This window comes from Lemur catta, chromosome X (assembly GCF_020740605.2).
Source record: "Lemur catta isolate mLemCat1 chromosome X, mLemCat1.pri, whole genome shotgun sequence".
Classification (NCBI taxonomy): domain Eukaryota; kingdom Metazoa; phylum Chordata; class Mammalia; order Primates; family Lemuridae; genus Lemur; species Lemur catta.
The window spans coordinates 32,213,314-32,234,569 of NC_059155.1; the positions used below are offsets into that span (position 1 = coordinate 32,213,314).

General features: G+C 39.7%; 1 protein-coding gene across 1 annotated transcript in view; it reads right to left on the minus strand.

The window, feature by feature from the left end:
• Positions 1-7,172: 7,172 nt before the first annotated feature.
• The window catches only part of MBNL3 (muscleblind like splicing regulator 3), a 119,939-nt gene continuing 105,855 nt past the window's right edge, over positions 7,173-21,256 (minus strand). The window contains exon 9 of the mRNA XM_045538598.1: positions 7,173-7,251. Within this exon, the coding sequence (XP_045394554.1) occupies positions 7,210-7,251 (42 nt within the window). The 3' untranslated portion in view covers positions 7,173-7,209. The remainder of the gene's footprint in view (positions 7,252-21,256) is intronic.

Here is a 21,256-nt window from a genome sequence, read left to right on the forward strand (position 1 = left end):
TAGTAAATAGTCATACATTGGAATACTATACAACAGTGAAAATGTATAAACTAAAGCTATACAATATGGCTAAGCATTAGAAATAATGAGTGCAAGTGCAATTCTAAGAAGAATATATATAATATGACAATATTTTTATAAAGCTCAATATAAACAAAACTAAGTAATATAACCTTAGAAAAATATATATGTGATAACACTATTTTTTTTTAAAGCAAGGGAAGCAGGTTTAGGAAACAAGGATTGCTGCCTGGTTTTGAATGTCCCCCATGACCTCCTTTCAAAAAACCCATGAAATCAATGAGGAGTAAATAAAAAGCGTACATAACTCATGAATTCAGTATTTCTGGAAACAGAGAACACTGCAACCTTAATATGACCCTTAGGGACAGAAAAAGAACCAATTTTAAGAGTTCTTGCTGCTTCCTTGCTACTGCAAGCCCGGGGATGCAGAAAATGGGAGAGGGAAGATTTAAGAGGCTCTTTGAGAAAGAGTTGATGTGAACAAAGGACTTAAATGAGACACAGACAAAAATCATCCCCAGAATATTAACATTCAATATTAATTGACAAAATATTGAACACAGGCTGGGGCTTGGCAATTCAAAACATTGACTGCAAGAAAGGGGCTTAAAAGTGTGTGAGACCAGAAGGGGCAGCCTCAGATACTTCACTGGGAGAACCAAATATATACAGAAATGTCAGTATCCTTAAGAGATAATGCTGCGTAGGGAAAGAGGGAAATTAGGAGAAAAGAAAGGAAAACAAGACACATCAACCCCTCCTTGCTCTCCCTTGCACCAACACTACCATTCATAAAAGAAACTTCACAGAGGAGTGTAGAACTGACAGAAGAACATTTTCTAATTAGGAATCCTGTCCATGAAATTAATAGAAATAGAAAAAACAGACCACATCCATACAAAACTACTGTAAAAAATGAGAAAATATAACTCAAAGGATTTCTGATGGTAAAAATTATCTCCAAAAAACCATGAAGTTAAATTAAACTGAAAATAATACTCCAAGATTAATGTTCTATATATCTTCAAAAAAGCTTTTACTGATATGAAGAACACCTTGAATCAGAAGTACAAAAACAACATAAATGGACAAAAAAAAACCAGTAAGGAGTGAAATATGAGTTCAACTCAGGGAAAAAACTGAAAAAAAAATTAAAATCCTGCAAAAATAAAGGCTAAACTACAAGGTCCTCAATGAAGTATTAATCCAAATGAAAATTGAATGAAGGCTCCATAAGAGCATATCACAAAGAAACCTTAGGTAGACTAGGAAATAGTGGAAAGGGGCAGGAAACTTGCACTTACTCTGAGGTATGAAAGTTCAGAAGGAGTTAAACAGACAAAAGAGTAGTAGGGATAAATGTTAGGGATCAACACAAACCCTATTATAGGAGGGAGAACATCAGTGTGACTAGACTTTGATAATAAGATCAGGAATGGTACAAGTTGAGCCTGGAGAGGATGGTAGAGGCCAAGCCATAAGAAGCCTTACAGCCACATTGTAGACTTTGGTCTTTATCTTAGGAGTAATGTGAAGTCACTGAAGTGTTTTTTTAAAAAATGGGTAATATGATCACAGATTGCTTTTTGAAAAGAGAACTCTGGTTACAGTTCAGAAGATCCAGGAAGACTAGATAGAAGGATTTGTGCAGTTCTTCAGGTAAGATCAGTCTAGGATGGTGGCGGAAGACATGATAGATTTTAGTGATATTTAGGTAGTAAAATTAACTGGAATTTATAATATATTCAAAATAGAGGAGGTAAAGGACAGGCAAGAGTCAAGGATGATACTTAGGATGTTTGGCTTGAGGAATTGAGTGGATGGGTACCATTCCATGATAATAGACACCATCATTGAATGGTACCTCATTCAAGGAGGGTTAGATTTGTGGACATGTTATGTTAAAGAGTCTTCAAGACAGCCCTAGATTTGAGTCACTTACAAACCAACGGGAAATATTTTTCAAATATTTCTAAATGTAGTTGGGAAAAGGGTTATTATGACTGGTACTTCCTGAGCTGGTGCGGAGGGGTAAGAAGTTCACCAAGCTAGGAATCAGGTAGGCTAGGTTTCAGGACCAGCAGGTAGATCACTTCCCTACTCTGTGTTTCAGTTTTCTCGTTTATAAAATGAGTGATTTGGCTTTGGAAGGCTCTAAAGATACTTTCAGATCTAATGTCTTGAAGGAAATATATGACTCAGATTTTTATAGAGGAGGAGGAAAAGGGCTGGAGTGAGGCCAGTGGGGATGAAGGCATCAAAGGAGGAGTTAGCATGGTGCATATGAAGAATAGAAAGAGGCAGGGCTGGTTGTCCAGCCAGGCATTTGCATGCTGATTCACCTTCACAACCATTTAAGATTATGCACATAAAGGAATATAGAGGATACAGACATAATCACACATAGGAGGAGTTTCACTGATGGCATGTCTTAAAAAATCCTCTACCATTCATGAGATGATCTTAATTATGATACCAAGCAAGAAGGTGAAATATATCACTAAATATTAATAAAGAACAATCTCTATAATTCTTATCTTTAAGAACAGCAAAGTGGTAAGATCATGAACTAATCATTTATGATTAATTTTTTGTCTGGACTCCTTGTCTAATGACCATAGAAGCTTTTTCCCTTAGACTCCGTTTCATGAGTTTAACATTGATTATACGTGGCTTCTCTGACCTTGGCTTACCTTTTATTCTGCTCCCAGATTTAACATGTCATGATTATCCTTGGGCAATGATAAGAAAGCAGAATCAAAGATTTTATATATTTCTTTCTCAGCTTATATTTCTTGCATAATTATTCCAGTCCTTCCCCTAACAGCCCTGAGGGAACCATCTGTGTGGACCACACTCACATACTGGGAAACCTGTGAAGATACTGATTATGCCTCTTCCTGTCTCCAGGCAAAATTCTGACTTCCTCACTTAGAATCTTGGACTTCTGTCACAGGATGGGAAGAGGGCACTGAGGACCAGGACTACTCAGCTACCCCCAAATCCATGTCCCATGCATTATATTTTTTCTAAGTAATTTGGGGAAATGTATTGGCTCTCCCAGGCATCAGAACCAGTTGTTCATGTAGGTGGCTGGAATGTGTACAAGCCCAAAGAGAAGCAATGAGGACCTACCATTCACCTGTACATTTCCTTGCAACCTAATGGCAACCTTCCATAACTTTTGAAAGCTTCTCCCTCCCCTACTTCAGGGTGGGAAAAGTCCATGTTACATGAGTGTTCTAAGGATGATGGCTTTAAAACAAGCTGAGGGAATCCTAGGGGAGTGGAATGACATACCTTTAAGAGAGGTCACATATCTTCAAAAGAAGATCTCCAAAAGAGGTCCAAAAGTGGAATCACATACTTTCAAAAGTGTCCACAAATTCCTCTGAATTTGTAGTATAAGCTTCCTACTTATACTCACTTGCCTGTTCTTCTTTAGCAAACATTGCTTGTCAAATGCTGGGTACTGAGGATGGGGAGTAAACAGCATAGTTGCTCTTATGGAGCTTAGATCTTAACAGAGGAGAAAAATATGAAAGAAGTAATTGTGATTTGGTGTGATGATAAAAACCATATGGAAATGGCAGACGTGCCTAACCTAGTTTAAAAGATCAGAGAAGGTCCTCCTAAGAGAGTGAAACTTACACTGAGACCTAAAGGCTAAATAAGATCTAGCTAAGCCTGAGGGGGATGGGGTAAAGAAAAGTATTACCTGAAAAACGAACAGTATATGGAAAGACCCAGAGGCATAGTGCTTTCTAGGAATTGAAGGAAATCTAGGGTGGTTAGTACAACATTTGAATATAGAATGAGGGAAGGTGTTGGAACTGGATTGTAACTGCTTAGAATAGAGTGAGGATTAACATAAATTTAAGAAGTAGCTTGTATGTGGGAAGTGAAGAAAGGGAGAATACCAAGTATGACTCTTGGTTTTGTGCCCTGAGGAAATAAGTGGATAACAGTATCATTTATCTAAGATAAGGAAGATTAGGATAGAAGCATGGCCGAGGGGAAATATGCTAAGTTCTATTTCAGACATGTAGGGTTTGAGATGTTTGCGAGATATCCAACTGAATCAGAAGGTCCGAAGCTCAGAAGCATCTGGGCTAGAGATGTATATCACAGGAATAGATGAGATCATCCTTGAGAAGAATGTAGAATAAATACATAAAAGGAGGTGGCATTGAACCAAGCCTTGGAGATCCTCATTTATTCTCTGAGTAGAGAATGAGTCATAAAATTAAGGAGGAAAATGAGAAGTGCTGTCATGAAAGCTGAAGGAAGGAGATTTTTTTTTATTTCAGCATATTATGGGGGTACAAATGTTTGCATTACGTATATTGCCCTTGCCCCCACCCACCTCCCAGAATCAGAGAAAGAGAAGGAAGGAGTTTTGATTGATTTATTTAATTTTTTTGCAGAGGCAAGGTCTTGCTGTGTTGCCTGGGCTGATCTCAAACTCTTGACCTCAAGAGATCCTCCCACCTTGGCCTCCCAAAATGCTGGGATTACAGGCATGAGCTGCTACACCCAGCCTATTGATTTAATTTATGTATGATAAATTTCATTCTTTGTGGTATACAGTTCTATGTCTTTTAGAAATTGCATAGTCATATAACCATCACCACCACAATGAAGAAACAGAACAGTTTTATCACCTTCCCAAAATTCCCTTGTACTGCCCCTTTTTAGTCAACCCCTCACCCACCCCTGACAACCACTGATCTGTTTTCCATTGCTGTAGTTTTTGCTTTTCCAGAATGATGTATAAATGGAATCATATAATGCGTAGCCTTTTGAGTCTGCCTTCTTTCACTTAGCCCAATGCCTTTGAGATTCATCTACCTTGTTATATGTAACAATAATTCGTTCCTCTTTATTGATGAGTAGTGTTTCATTGTATGACTCTGCCACAGTTTGTCCATTCATCAGTTGAAGGACATGTGGGTTTTTTCCAGTTTGTGGAAATTATGAATAAAACCACCATAAACATTCTTGTACAGACTTTTGTGTGAACATTTTTCATTTCTCTAGATAGATACCTAGGAGTGGGATGGCTGGGTGGTATGATAAGTGTATATTAACTTCATAAGAAACTGAAAAACCATTTCCAAAGTGACAATACCATTTTTCATTCATACCAGTAATGTATGAAATATCTTTTTTTTTATTTCAGCATATTATGGGGGTACAAAAGTTTAGGTTACATATATGTATATTACCCTTGCCCTCCCTCCCCCCCAAATCAGAGCTTCAACTGTGTCCATCCCCTAGATGGTGCGCATTGCACTTATTATGTATGTATACACCCATCCCCTCCCCCCTACATCTGCCCAACACCCGATCAATGTTATTCCTAAATGTACTCTTAGGTGATGATCAGTGAAACTAATCTGATGGTGAGTACATGTGGTGCTTATTTTTTCATTCTTGGGATACTTCACTTAGTAGAATGGGTTCCAGCTCTATCCGGGAAAACACAAGAGGTGCTATATCACCATTGTTTCTTATAGCTGAGTAGTACTCCATAGTATATATATATATATATATATATATATACCACATTTTATTAATCCACTCATGTATTGATGGGCACTTGGGTTGTTTCCACATCTTTGCAATTATGAATTTCTGTTTGCTTCATATTCTCATCAGCATTTAGTATTGTTAGTTTTTTTTAAAGCTATTCTAGTAGGTACGTGGTGGTATCTCATTGTGGTTTAAATTTGCATTTCCATAATGACTAATGATTTTGAACACATTTTCTTATGCTTATTTGCCATCCCTATATCTTCTTTGGTGAACTGTGTTCATATATTTTGCCCATTTTGAAATCTTGTTATCTGTTGTCTTATTGTTGAATTTTCAGGGTTCTTTGCATATTTTGGATACAAGCCCTTAGTCACGCATGCGACTTGCAAATATTCTCTCCTAGTCTCTGGCTTGTCTTTTCATTCCCTTAACAATGTCTTTCACAGACTAGAAGTTTTTAATTTTAATGAAGTGCAACTTATCAAGTTTTCTTTTTATGGATTGTGCTTTTGGTGTTGTATTTAAGAACTTTTTGCTTAAATCAAAGGAAGAGTTTTAAGTAAAAAACTGGTCAAAAAAGCCACTGATGTCCTTGACAAAGGAAGTTTTATGGAAAGATGGGAGCAGAAGATGGACTATTGGGTTGAGAAGTGAATGAAGAGTAATTAAGTGGAAGCAGCAAGTACAGACAGCTGCTCCAAGAAATTGAGTAATAGATAAGGAGGGACAAATGATAAATGGAAGGTCTTGTAGGGGTTGAGAGGGTTTTTTTAAATTGGGAGAGATTCCAGACTATAAATTCTCTTGGGAAGGAACCATCGGAGAGGGTGAAGTTTCATCTTTTGTTGCTTTGGTTTTAAATTCAGTTCCTACTTTTTAGAGTGTGTATCCATCTTGGATGAATTTGACGCCTGATTTGGTTTATCCCTTACTGAACCTGGAAAGGAGTGCCTGACTTACTATGTAGCCTGACCTGTGACACTGGAACACTAACTTAACTCCAGCCAAAGCTATTAAGTCTTCACTCGTTTGCATGGGTGTAGGCTGTACTCTTTGACACTTTTAGTGACCATCATTCCCACAACCCCTTTCTAAAGAAATCATTCCCAGGTTTCTTTCTGCATAAAGTTGCTAAAGCCCATGCCATATGCATTGATATCCAACTAAGCCTCGGAATAAAACTAACCGCAGGCGTGATAAATTGAACCAGAGATCTGCATACAATCAAAGCCAATTGTTATTGAAGGTTGTTTGGCTTAAAACACTGCCTTATAATGGTACTCTGTGTTAGAAGTGCCAAGGGCAAACATCTACAGAATGGACATAAAGGCTATCTCTGGCCTTGTGGTGGCTTAATAAGACACACAGCTTCTAGAGCTTCTATAAATGTAGAGGAAGTAGGGAAGGAGAAAGTGTCTCTGAGCTTCCGAATGTTTACTTCTAAATGATATTGAGCTATTATTACCATTTTCCTTAAAACCTGATAATCTTCCAAGTCTAGGAATTACTGGGGTCTAAAATACCTGTGTAGATAAGAAGATGATATGTTCCACTAAGAGGCAGTAGAGCATTAAGGTTGGATGCAGTCTCTGGAGCCACATTGCCTATGTCTGAATTCTGGCTCTGCCACTTAATAGCTATGTGACCTTATGACAGTGACATAACCTCTCTGTATCTTGGTTCATCCATCTGTAAAATAAGGGAAAAAATGGTACCTATCAGATCAGATTGTAAGGCCGAAATGAGTTAATATACCTCAAGCACCTAGAACAATGGCTGACACATAGTACACGCTAAAAAATTACAAGTATATTTTATCTTGGTACTAAGTAAGGCAGGTTAATTTGTTGGGATATTATGTTTATTCTCCCTCTATTTTTCCTTTCTTTTATTCCAAAGAAGAATCCAGGCCCTTTGTGCTTTCTTTCCTGGGGAGAGAACGGGATATGTTGTAGTGCCTGAAGTCTGTCTTCCTAGCTTTTGTTTACTTGAAATCCTGAGCACATTATAAAAATCATGCTCAAGGAAGGGGAAGGAAGTAGTTGGCTTTAGAGCAGGCAGAAGGAGAGAGATTCTCCAAGCCTTGGGAAGGATTTACAGCTGCCAGTTTGGGAGTAGTGAAAACCCAGAGCCACTCTCTCACAGAACCCCTAGGGGTAATGTATCCATTGTCAACCTGGAAAGGTTAGCTAGATTCTAGATGTTGTGATTTTCACATAGGCATGGGAGAAATGTGGCTGCTTGCTTTCACAGTATAATGCAGGCTTAGACTACAAAGCACAATGGCTTGAGGATGAGAGAAACTCTCTTTATTTGACAGTTGCCATACAATCCTTCTGAGTTTGTGTGATCCTAAGGACGGTAGGGAGCTCCAGAAAGTGTGGAAATTTAAGTTATAATATTTTTGACTTTCTGGTAGCACAGAAATGTGGAGTTGGAATAAATTGGATTTAGAGAAAATAAAGAAATGTGACAGTTCTTGCATACCCAAGTTTGTGGAGTACCATCCATATAATTACACTATAAACCATCATTTCCAAAAGTAATATTGTAGAGTTTATTTCTTTTAACATCACAAAGACTAAATTATCTATAAATTGATGCTAAAAAAGAAATTACAATGAAAAGATTCTTAGAGGGAATGAGAGACCAGAGGGGTAGAGTAGGGAGCGGTGAGGATCTCCCCACTGTAGTCCTTGTTGTGAAGTCATTAATTAAGGTGTGTTTCAGAGGTAAGGTAAGGCTTTAGTGTGCATGACATCTGTCAATTCAAAGTGTACATTAATTTCTTAGGGCTGCCATAGCAAAGTACCACAAACTGGGTGGCTTTAAACAAACAAACAAAAAATTAATTCTCTTATTGTTCTGAAGGCTATAAGCCCAAAATCAAGTTTTCTTTAATAGTGAAAACAATTATGCCTGGCACTGATGTCTAGAAAAGTTTGTATGCATTTTTTTTGAGACAGAGTCTCACTCTGTTGCCCAGCCTAGAGTGCCTGGCATCAGCCTCGTTCACAGCAACCTCAAACTCCTGGGCTCAAGTGATCCCCCTGCCTCACCCTGGTGCACACCACCACGCCCAGCTAATTTTTTTTAGTCGCCTGGCTAATTTTTTTTCTATATTTTAGTAGAGACAGGGTCTTGCTCTTGCTCTGGCTGGTCTCAAACTCCTGACCTCAAGTGATCTTCCCGCCTCAGCCTTCCAGAGGGCTAGGATTACAGGCGTGAGCCACCACACCTGGCCTGTATGAACTTTTTATCCCCCAAAGCACACTACTTGTATAGATTATATACCTGCATACTATTCTTTGGAATACTTTATACTGAAGGAGGGCTTTCCGGAGACATTCTTTAAAAAAACCAAACAACATGATAAGGAGTTCCCTTTTTCCCCAGCTTTATTGAAGTATGATTGATGAGTAAAAATTGTTTATATTTAAGGCATACAGCGTCATGGCAAACAACTTTGAAAGTACTCCCAAGTCTCGGCCTCGGATATAACAGTGAGGCATGACTTGTGGATTGTTACTGCATTGGGAAAAGGTAGATGTAATCCTGGTTGGCAGTATGATAGTTGGAATTTTCTAGTGAGGAAACATGCAGGGAAAGAGGTATTTTATACATGGTAGACAAGGAATGAATTGCAGAGGAATACATGAATTTATTCTGAGGATATGTTAACCCAATCCTTGGTGGGGCCAGAAGAAGGCTCAGAGAAAATGAAATCTGTTCTGAACAAAGAAGAATGAAACAGATGTACAAAGAAAAATGGCTGTAGTATTAGGAGAAATTACAGGGGCAAATCAGGATGTTGACATTTGCTACTTCCTGTTGCTTTCATCAAAGTTCTACAAGAGAGAAATTAACTCAAACTAGAACTGAGAACATCTGCATGTAGGTATAGAAAGAGAAACAGCACTGCTAAGATAAGTGCTTTCTGCCTCTGATCTGCAGTCTAAACTGGCTGAATATCCCATAATTTGGAGACTTACAGAATTTAAAAGGCCAAGTGCTTCCGTATTTCAAAACTGAAGCTGGTACAATCAGTGGCAAAGAATTGGCAGCCATAGCAGAAGATGCAATTGGAGGTCTAGACCTTCTTCAATTAGGTTCTATATATAATCTTCTACCAGACCAAGGAGAAAACCCACCGACAATGATGTGATTATGAGTATTATATCATTAACCAAGGTTATTTCAGGGTCAAAGGGATAGGTAGAGTGCAAAGATGAGTAGGTACAAAAGGAACACTTAAGACTTAAAATGACTGTGTCTTGTCAGGGTTACACGACTATGGTCACAAGGTTGTGGTTACTTGCACATGGAATTGATTGAAAATATACCTGAGTTTTTGAGGGAATTCTGTTGCCAAAGCTAACAATGTACTGTAACTGTTTAACTCCTAAACAAACCCCAGTTGTCCACTAGGGAATGCTGGGAAACTATGCAGTCTCCAGGACAGCCTCCACCATGCCGGCCTCAGACATGGCCATGAATGAACAAGAAGGATCCTCTCGGAGGACAGAATTTTTTTTTTTAAAGGAGGAAAATGGAGGATATGGGAGGTCCTACCAGAGAGCAGAACCCAGAACTGCTAAGTTGTTTTACTACAAACCCTACTCCACTGTAAGGGCAGGAAACCTTGCTATTCCTGTCTAGCAGGATTCGATATAAGCTTGGGACCAATGACTGCTGTGTGTTTCCCGTGTATGAATTTTTCGGAATGGAGTTTTTATTGCAGATATCCTGTTCCAACTACAAGGAGAAGACCACTTGTGTTTTGATTTGTAGGTCACAAGACCAGACATTACAGAGAGGACTGTGTAATATCCAGAGATTTTAGTTTTAAGATGAAAGCTTAATCAGATGAGACTTTTGGCCTGTCTCACCTTTTCCATTAAAGAGCAAAAAAATGTGTACAAACATTGGCTACTCAAAGTGGTGCACTATAGCAGATGCTGTAGATGGGCTCCCCCCTGCCCTATATAACCCTATTCTTCCTTGACTTCCTCTATTATTGAGGCTGGACATAGTCATATGATCCAGTATTAGCCAATGAGTTATAGGCAGAACTCTCTGGTTGGAGTTTCTGGGAAAGTTTTTCAAAATGGATGTGTTCAATTGGCATATCCTTGAATCTTTTGGTTGCTTCCTCCTTCTTTTTGCCTAGACGTGTTCAAAATGCCTGGAGGAATAGCAGCCGTCTTGTGACCATATGATGTAGGACGAAAGGCCTATGTGTTAAGAGTAACAGAGCGTTAGGCACCTGTAGAAAAATGTAAGCATGTTGGATTATGTGGGGACTTATTATGACCTTCACTAATAGCCTGCAAGAAAAGGGAAAAGCTGCAGGTGAAATTGGTGCATCCGAAAGCAGAGCGGGGAGAACATACAGCTTTGCTAAGTGGCCCTTTATGCCTGCTGTTGGTAATTCAAAATGAATGACAATCATATTATGAAACATGCAGGGTTGGAAAGCCTAAATTGTTTGTACCAATATAAAGATAGTTTAAAAACATTTAGGAGGAAAGAAACACAGCTGAACATAAGAATGGGGCCTGGGAAACGCCTGATCTTCTAGCATCCCCCAAGCACCTACTCCTACCAAAGGAGGGCCAGTACCTTGCATTATCTATGTCTCTCTACCTTACCGTGATTTTTAATGGACCCAATGCAAAAAGCAAAAGAGAGTCATTTAACTGAGGGATTGGGGTGAGGAAGCAGGCAGAGTTCTAAGGCCTGTTGCCTACTAGACTAAGGTAAAGATTCAAGAACATGAGTTGACAGCATCTCTTCCTTTGGTGACCACCTCATGAAATAGGGTATACATCAAATTTATTATATCAGAATTCTAGTTGCCTACCCTAACATCTATTTTCTTCTGTAGTAACATATCTTCAATTCTTTTCTGGAAATGTTACCATCTGGAATAAAAGACTAGACTACATCTCCCAACCTCCCTTACTGCTAGGCATGGCCATGCCTTTAAGTTCTAGTCCATGAGACATAGGCAACAGTGTTTTATGCCCTTCTTCACCTTTCCCCATTCTACTGCCTAGAATGTGGATGTAATAGCTGGAATTCTATCAGCTATCTTAAGCTATGAGGATGAGGGCCTTACCCTAGGGATCGTAGAGCAGAGAGCTACAGGAAGTTGTATACTTCACACCAGCTCTTGATGATTTACATACATACTTCTTTTATGAAAAAAAGAAATAAACTTCAATCCTGGGTAGGCCACTGTTATTTTTGGCCTTTATCTTATTGGAAACTAAATTTAATACTAAGTGATGTCCCTCCTAAATTGTTAAGGAAATTGTATTGCCAGAGAAACCTCAAGGCAGGCCAACCAACCAACCAAACAAACAAACCCTAAGATCATCTCCAAGCCACTGAACTCATACCTATAGGAAGTGGGTTGCTGAAATGGCATTCCCAAAAGGGTAACCTTTTGCAATGCCCCTTTTAGGAGTGGCCAAGTAGGAAAATTGACAAGAGAGATGGTCTCTCTGCAGAATCCGGGACATCCAGCTGGGCTGAACTGTAAATTACTCTATTGCCAGGTCAGGGAGTTCTTGCTATTCACGTATATGATACATAAATTGATGTGATATTCATTGGTAATCTTTGTATATGGTTTCTATTTTTCCCATTTCCAAATGGGAGGTTTTATTTAGTTCATCCTGTTTTCCCTCTAATATTAGACCTTGGATATTTTGGACAGAGTCAAATGTGTCCTTTATCTATAGATGTAAGAACATGGAGGGCTATAAAACTTAAAGTTGGGTATACTTGGGGTACATGAATTTGGGTTGTGTCTCTAGATAGAGGGCATGAATACATTTTCATCCGTATATGATATAGTTGCATGATATTAGTTGAAGACTTTTTGTAAATAGGGTAGGATATCAAGTAGTGTAATATAATGTTCATATGTTGTTTTTGTCTACCCAAAACACAGTCTCAATTGTTCTGGGAACAGCTCTGTGGTTTTTCTTTGAGGAACCCTCTCTCACATGCACTCTTGTGCTCTTGCTTGCGTGCTCTCGCCCTCTCTCCCCCTCCTTCTCCCTCCCTCTCTCTCCCCCTTCCTCTCCCTCCCTCTCTCACTTCCACAAGGTTTTAGTGGGAATGTCCTTTTGCCCAATTCAAAGACTAGGTACAGAAACTCGAACCTGGCCAATCAGAATGTTCTATCTCCTGGCTTCAGGAATAGGCATGTGACTCAAGCTGGTATAAGTATCTCACCAAAACTAGGCCAATGAATCAGCCCTAGGAATCGTATTGGAACTATAGAGAACAATTAACTCTCTTCTTCTGAATTGGTGATCTAGTTAGATGTAAGGGTGGACCTTCCAATGATAAACACAGAAGAAACTACAGCTAAGAAAAGCAGAGAAGCAGATTCCTAAGCTCACAGTCTGAGCACCAGCACACAGCTGTGCCTGAAACCAAACCATCCACTCTTTTCTTAAGCCAACTTTATTTTGAATTCTGTTCCTTATAATCATAAGAACCTTGACAAATAGAGCCCCATATTCTTACCTACAACTCTCCCGTTTTGCTTATGAGAAGAATCATTTACTACCAGTAGGCTGTGTTTTTCTCAGTGCTATTGGTATTTTTCCCTCTCATGTCATAAAGGTAGCCAAGAAATTTTTTTTCTCCCTTGTCTGATCTGCTTTTGAACCAGAATAAGAAGCCAACTCCCATCCTGTTTGTTGTTGCTGTTTATTTGTTGGCTGGTTGGTAATATTTTAAAGCATTTCCTTATTTAGAGGAATACTCTGGGCAGTCACAGATGGGGAGGGAATAGAGGTGAAGGCTTGAGGATAGAAAAGACAGAAAAGACAAAAATGAGAGAGAGGTTTGGAAAACTTCCCGAAAGATCTAGAATACAAAACAGAAGGAAGGGAGTTCAATTAGGAACCTATTGCTATTATGTTGTGCATCCTGAGCCTTCTCAGCATTCCGGGGGATATGACAGAACCTGAGAAGGAAATGGCTGGGTGGTACAACAAGGAAGGCTGATTCCTAAGAACTTTTCCTCCCAGTCTAGAAAGTGAAATTCTTGTGTCCAACCTTAGCATAGAAGCAGCAGTCATCTGCTCTTATTTTTTTAAATTGTGCTAAGATATATATAACATAAAATTTACCACCTTAACCTTTTTTTGAGATGGGGTCTCACTCTGTCACCCAGGCTAGAGTGCAATGGCATCATCATAGCTCACTGCAAGCTCAAACTCCTGGGCTCAAGCAATCCTCCTGCCTCATCCTCCCGAGTAGCTGGGACTACAGGTGCCTGTCACTACACCTGGCTACTTTTTTCTGTTTTTTGAAGAGATGGGATCTCACTATGTTGCCCAGGCTGGTCTTCAGCTCCTGGCCTCAAGTGATCCTCCTGCCTCAGCCTCCCAAAGTGCTGGGATTATAGGCATGAGCCACCATGCCCAGCCCATCTTAACCATTTTTAAGTGTACAGTTCAGTGGGATTAAGTACATTTACATTATGTAACCATCACTACTATTCACCTCCAGAGCTCTTTTCATCATGCAAGGCTGAAACTCTATACTCATTAAACAATAACTCTCTATTCCCCTTCCCTCTAATCCCTGGCAACCACCATTTTACTTTCTGTCTCAATGATTTTGACTACTCTAGGTACAGTATTTGTCTTTCTGTGACTGGCTTAATTCATGTAGTTAGTTCCTCAAGCTTCCTCCATGTTGTCAGATAGGACAGGATTTCTTTCTTTTTTAAGGCTGAACAATATTCCATTGTAAGTATGTACCACATTTTGTTTATCCATTCATCCATCAATGCACACTTGGGTTGCTTCCACATTTTGGCTATTGTGAATAATGCTGCTATGAACATGGATGTAGAAGTGTCTGCTTGAGACTTTGCTTTCAATTCTTTTGGTATATACAACATAGTGGAATTGTTGATTCATATGGTAATTCTATGTTTAACTTTTTGAGGAACTATCAAACTGCATTCCACAATGGCTATACCATTTTACCTTCTTACCGGCAAAGCACAGGGGTTCCAGTTTTTACATTATCACCAACACTTGTTATTTTCTGTTTTTTTTTTTTTTTTTTTCATCGTAACCATCCTAGTTGCTGTGAAGGGTGTCTCATTGTGGTTTGGATTTGCATTTACCTAATGACTAATGATGTTGAATGTCTTTTCATGTGCTTATTGGTCATTTGTGTATCTTCTTTGGAGAAATATCTGTTCAAGTCCTTCGCCCATTTTCCAGTTGGGTTTTATTATTGTTGTTGAGTTGTATGATACTAGTTTGTAATCGCTATGGTAGGTGCTGGAAATACAGCAATGGATAGGACACAGACTCTGTCCTTGAGAAACTCACAGGATAGTAGGAGAAGCAAAACATAAATTTAATACTGTATGGTAAGTTCAGTGACAATTATATGCCCAGGGTATTACCAGAGTTTCAAAGAGGTGTATACCTAGTGGAGGTGGGCAATAGATGTGGAAGTTTTCCTGGAGGATATGGTACTTAATCAGATTCTCAAAGGATGCTAGCCAGGTAAAAAGGGGGAGGGTGGACATTCCAGGCAGAATGAAAACCAGGAGCAATGGCTTGCAGGCATGAAACAGCAGGGTGTGTGCTGGAAACTACAAGCATTTACCTGCTGTTAAAGCAAGTCCAAGGCAGGTAATGGCAAGAGATGAAGCTGGAGAGGTAGACAGGGACTGGATCATGCCAGATGTTATAGGCTATTGTAAGTTGTGTTTAGGCTTTATCCTGAGACCCATGGGGTGTCATTGAAAGGTTTTAAGCAGAGGAGTTATGTAGTCAAACTTGCTTTTTAGATCCAAGCTCCTTTTTTTCACATCACATCTTAGCCTACTAATTTTTGTATGGCACTTTAGGGCAGGTAGACTTGCAGCTGCATGCTGCTGGAGAGGACAGGCCTAAGCTTCAGCTGCTGCAGGCTTGACATGGCTGGCTGTCCCAAGAGCTAAGGTTGGGAAGCCTTTTTAGATAGATCACTCTGACAGTCATGTGAAGAACAGATTGGAGGAAAACAGCACTGGAGGCAGCGTGTCAAGTTAAGCTAACTGGGTATAGTAGTGATAGAGAAAATAATTAGGAGATAGAGTTGACAGGATGTGATTGATTAGATATAAGAGGTAAAAGAGGAGTCGTCGAAGGAGTTTCTGGCTTGGACGACTGGATGCAAGAGCAGCATATTTGACAGGGAAGATTATGAGTTTAAGGCTGGACATAAAGCTGTGATTCACTTTGAGATGACTGGCTGGAGATGACCAATAGATAGTTATAATGCTCTTACAGGCTCTAGCCACGTGGACCAAGGATCTAATTCAGTGTGAAAATTCTAAAGACTTTTAAAACAGGCACAGCAGTGACTGTAGTAGAGATCTACCTTCCTTGAAAAGTTTCCAAACACACAGACTCTATAAGGCAACCTGTCATATGTACCATGTGACTCCAACCTCTTGGCCACAACTAGGATAATATCCAACTCAAACTGAACCAATCAGATTCTTTCTCATGAGACTCAGGCATTGGGGCCCACTGAATGAGTCAATTCTTTGCAGAGAATCAAGCTTGAAGATCACATAGATCAATGGTTCTCAAAGTGTGGTCTCTGGATCATCAGAATCAATCATCTGAGAACTAGAAGTGCAAATTCTAGTACCTCATCTCATAGCTAGTGATTCAGAGACTCTAGGCTGGGTCCCAGCAATCATTGTTTTATGAGCCTTCCAGGTGCTTCCAGTTTAGGCTATCATTAATGTAGACTCTGTGATAAGGCTTCCATTCTGGGAGCAGCCCTGATCAATCACTGATAATTGATTATCAGTTCTGATAAGTAAATAAAAAAAGCTGGTTTGCAAAGAGAAGCAGGAAACTGGAACAGAGAGAAACAGACAGGCACAGACACAGAGAGAATGAGGCAGAGAGACTGAAAGAGGAGAAAAAAGCTGCCTGATAACTTTCCAATTCCATGAAGCCCAGTTGTTCTTCTTGCAATTAGAATTTGTGAAATTTTCCCTTACCATTACATAAGTCTTATTAATTTGAATGGGATTTTTTTCTTCTTTACAGTAAAAGTTCCTTGACTTCTTAGTTATTTCTCCAAACATTTTTATTGTGTATTTACTGTGTGGCTACTACTCTGGGCATAATAAAGGATACTAAGATCAACTAGACTTGGTTCCTGCTCTTGAGAAGCCCAATTGAATGGGGGAGGCATGGAGACAATGTTAGAAGCACCGTAGGGCAGGTGGGTACTGAGCTTTAAGATCAACTGCTAAGCACCGAAAAATATTAGCTGGATCTCAATGGTATCAGGTAAGGCCAGAGAAGATCTCCAGTAAGAGTTGCTAGTTGGTGTATGCCTTGAATGATGAGTTTGCAAAGAAGAGAAAGAAGAGGGGAAGGTGTTCCAAGTGGAGAGAAAAATGCAGAGATATGGGAAACTCTGGTGTGTACCTGGGAAATAATGAATGTTGTAAGGGCAGATACAAATTAAAAATGAGAAGCTTAATTTTCTCTGTTGAACATAAGGCAATAGACTTCTCTCCATACCACTCTCCTCCCTTTTCTTTCAAAATTTGTTTCTCTGTCCTTCTCTAATGTATGCAAATCTTTATAATGGCTGAATAAATAAGCCTCTCTCCTAGTCTCACAGCTCCTGGGAGCCATCCTTTTGAAATGGAAACATCAAGGGAGATAGCACCTCTATCCTCCAATTTCTGTAAGAGGGTTAGAGCTTAACTTCCATGGGACTTGCTTCAGTTTACATAACTACCTTTACAAGATTTGAAAACTTTGTTTCTCTTCCATATAAAGCCAACACAGGTGGCCTTCCCAATTATCACCATACAATTAGCACAAACTGTGTGTGACAAATGGTGCTGTCAAGTCCTCTTGCCTGAGGACTAGTCATCATTTATCTACAGAACATGTATGTAACGGGTTGTATTTGCTTGGCTATATTAGGGGGTGAGATTGCTTTCTGTCTTTGAAATCTCTTAGCAGGTCACTTGTGATGTACATCAAATTCTGGTTTAATGTTTGTTCAATAATAAGAGTGTTTTCTTTCTTTGTTACCTTTGTGGAGAATATTTATGGATTTGGGGAAGATCTCTTGTTTAATCATATTTCCCAAATATAATTATTCTTTGGTTTGTTTGGAGTGCACAGTGATGAAGTTTCTCCTTGACCAAACTTCAGTCGGGCTCCTCTGAGGCTGCTTCCCAACTAGGCCTTGATGTTTGTACTTCCATGTCTGTCTTTGCATTGCCCAATTTTGGCAAGAATCTTACTAAGTTGGTTTAGCCAGAATCTCCTACCTTCAATATCTGATCTGCTGGTTCCTCATACTCCACCCCTTACCCCCCTGTGATGTCTGATACCCTGGCCTGTCTGCAGCAAAAATCCCATTAGGTTTAGCCAGAATCCCCCTTACCCCTGATGTTTCCTCTTACTAATTTTCCATCTATGGTCCTTCATCTTGCTACTTACCTATAAATTCCCACTTTTCTTTGTTATATTTAGAATTGAACCTAGTTCAATACTGAGGTCTTTTTTCCCCTATGGCAATGGTCCTGAGTACAATCTGTTTTTACTGCTTTAAAGGCTATCGAGCTCTGCTTTTCTTTGACAACAGGTTACAGAAGGCAGAGGAGAAAGGTAAAGCTAGAGGGCAAGCCTAGGGCCAGAGCCTGAAAGAGTGCTGTGTTAGAGTATAGACTTTATTCCATAGGCATCGAGGGGCTATGGAAGATTTTTAGGCAGGGAAGTAAAATAACTGGCTTTTAACTTTAGAAAAATGAGCCTGGCCCTCTTCACTGTTAGAGACACGTCAATAATACTTTATTCTGCCACAGCCTCTGGAAGGGAGAAGGGGTCAAATGGCATAGCAGAGAGTGCATGCACAATCATACTTCTTAAATATTATAATTTTTAGTCAGTTATTACTCAAAAGAGTTATTCTTAGACTGACTTTTCCTAAGCCACTCTAACAATATCTGAAGTTGTACGTTTTTAAACCATGAGAACATTTCTCCAGCATGTGGAGAATAAAGGAAAATGTATCTGCATGTCTGACACTCCTTGACTATTTTTCCTCTGGCCCTAGAATCTCATATCAGTGACTCTTGGGATGCCAAGAATCTTTAGGATCTAGAGTATTTCTGATGGCGTCCATCAGGAGAAAGGAGTTGCTTATTACAGCATTGGCTGGCGGCTCAGCTTATGGTAAACACTTGCTGACCAGTGAGGTCCTGCACACCAGTTGTGAAATTGAGGTGTGACTGTTAGCACAAATGCCTTATTTATTGGCATCCCCTACTGAGAGCCCCAAATTGTGACCATTGATTGCCAGAATTCAGGTGGGTTCAGGTTTCCCTAGTGTGACCACCTATAAATGGATTTATTTAACTTTGACTTTTCAAGTAGAAATTAAGAAGAACCAAAACACTTTGAATGAACTACACACACATTTATTAAATAGTTAAATAGTTAACAAAGGCACATCAATAACCACTTACAACATATATAAATATATATAATTAACACAGATGCAATTCTCTCTTAACTGCCAATTTTTCCAACAAAGAATTACTCAGTTGATCAAGCCATGAAGGCTAAAGGCAAAGTTTCAGTCCTGATCTTACTCTTTCCCACACTCTTCTTGAAAACTACACTGAACCTCGATGGGTTGATCATCATCTTCTGTAGCCATAAGGTCTCTAGAAGCATGCTGAGTGCATATACTCCTCAGATTCTTTATGCATTCCCTCAAGTCCTGTTTTTAAAGAACAGGCTGTCTGCTTTAGTAGGTGCCATTGCTGCTATTCATCCAGCCTTACTCTATGATTTTTTATCAACCTCTCTTTGCACTTGTACATGTATGTGGCACCCCTCTCTCTCTCATCAGGAAAACTTGTGATTTTTGTGTGTCAGTTGCACTTTCCACCAAGTGCCCTGCCTGCCTATGCATTGTGCTGTTTTCATGTACAACACAAAAATGCAGGGCTACACTGACCACAACTTCCTTCTTACACCGATTTCTGCATCCACTTTAGAAAAGGCTGTGCTTTTGCATTGGACATCTGTTTGTATGGAGGGAATTGACATTCGATACCTTTCACAAACCTCACTCTATATCCTGATGGCTGCCCTTTCTATCCAAAGTATTCTGCTTGGAATTCTTGCCTTTTATTTCCCAGACACTCACTGTCCTCCTGCCTTAGGGAGAAGTGTAAGTTAGGCACTGAAAGGAAAATCTGGGAGGGTTCAGTTAAATGGGCATTTCTAATCCAGGAAAGACCCAAGTACAAAATCAGAGTGTGTGTGTCCATCTGTTGAATCTTAGCAAGTACAGGCACTGGATTACCCTAGAAATGTAACCATGGATCAGGCCTGTCACTATGTCATGGTCTCTGCAGATGCTGGCCATGTGAATTGATCCTGGTCCATGGAATTCTGGAATGTTCACTATTTAGGCAGTATTTTAGGTTCAGGATTCTACCAGAACTTTCCTGACAATAACAAAATTATGAGTCTTCACTTTTTTGGCCTTTTTGAGGTGGTGAATGACCGTACCACTCATCCATAGGAATTCCATCACTGTGCCTAAATATTGAGATTCAATGCCTAGAAGCTTGCTTTAGTAAAACTCATTTCTCTTATGTATGCATGTGGCTATCTGATATTTGACCATTGGAGAGTCAAGCCTTTTACAAACACTCCCAGGAGGGGCAGCACATTAAGCACTGCCATTCTTGAACACTGTAGTGTGATCTGTCTCTCTCATGTCAACAGTGAGTTGCTCTCCATAGCCAGAGATGGCGAACAGGAAAGTTCTGAAGGGGAAAAATCCACATCTACCTGAGGAAGCAGGCCTGATAAGTTGCTACCATGGGGCTTCTACAGGCCACAGGCCACCACGGGGAATGAGAAAAGGAGGGCCTTAGAAAGATGCTGGAGAAAGAAGCTGAAAAGTACCCAAGACAAACTTGGTTTATATCTGGTGTTGCCTGTGGTTCAGCTTTCTTCCAGACTACAGAAACTCTAGTCTCCATTTTGAGGATGGTCAGGAATGCCTGCCCTGAACTCGTACCTATCATTCAGCAGCTTCAAGGAGAAAGACATCAACTGAACTCTGAAGAGGCCAACGACCTCTTATACATGTCTGTATACTGAACTGGTTTTAGTGCTGGTATCATCAGACTCACATAAACATGTACAACGCATCAAAAGGCTCAAAGTTGGCTTATCAAGAAAAGCCATGGTGGGAACCATGTTGGAAATAGTAAAGCAGGGCACAAGGGGTAAGTTTGGCTGTATCCGACAGGGGACACTGAATAAGGACCCAGCCTCCTCCCTGGCCCTCTTCACTGTTAGAGACACATCAATAATACTTTATTCTGCCACAGCCTCTGATCCAAACTTTCTTCACCTCAGTTTTCTATCAGCCCAACTCCGGAATGGTGGTTAATGCAGAGAAGTTCCAGATTAGTATTTTTGAACCATTTTTGAAATCTGACAGAATAAAGTATTACCAACTTACATTTGCTTGCTTAAAGAACAAAAATGGTTATCCTTTTTATTCCTGTGCCATTTGTTGAAAATAACCAATTTTTAAGTGAAAGAAAACATTTTGATGGAAAAATTCATGCATTTCA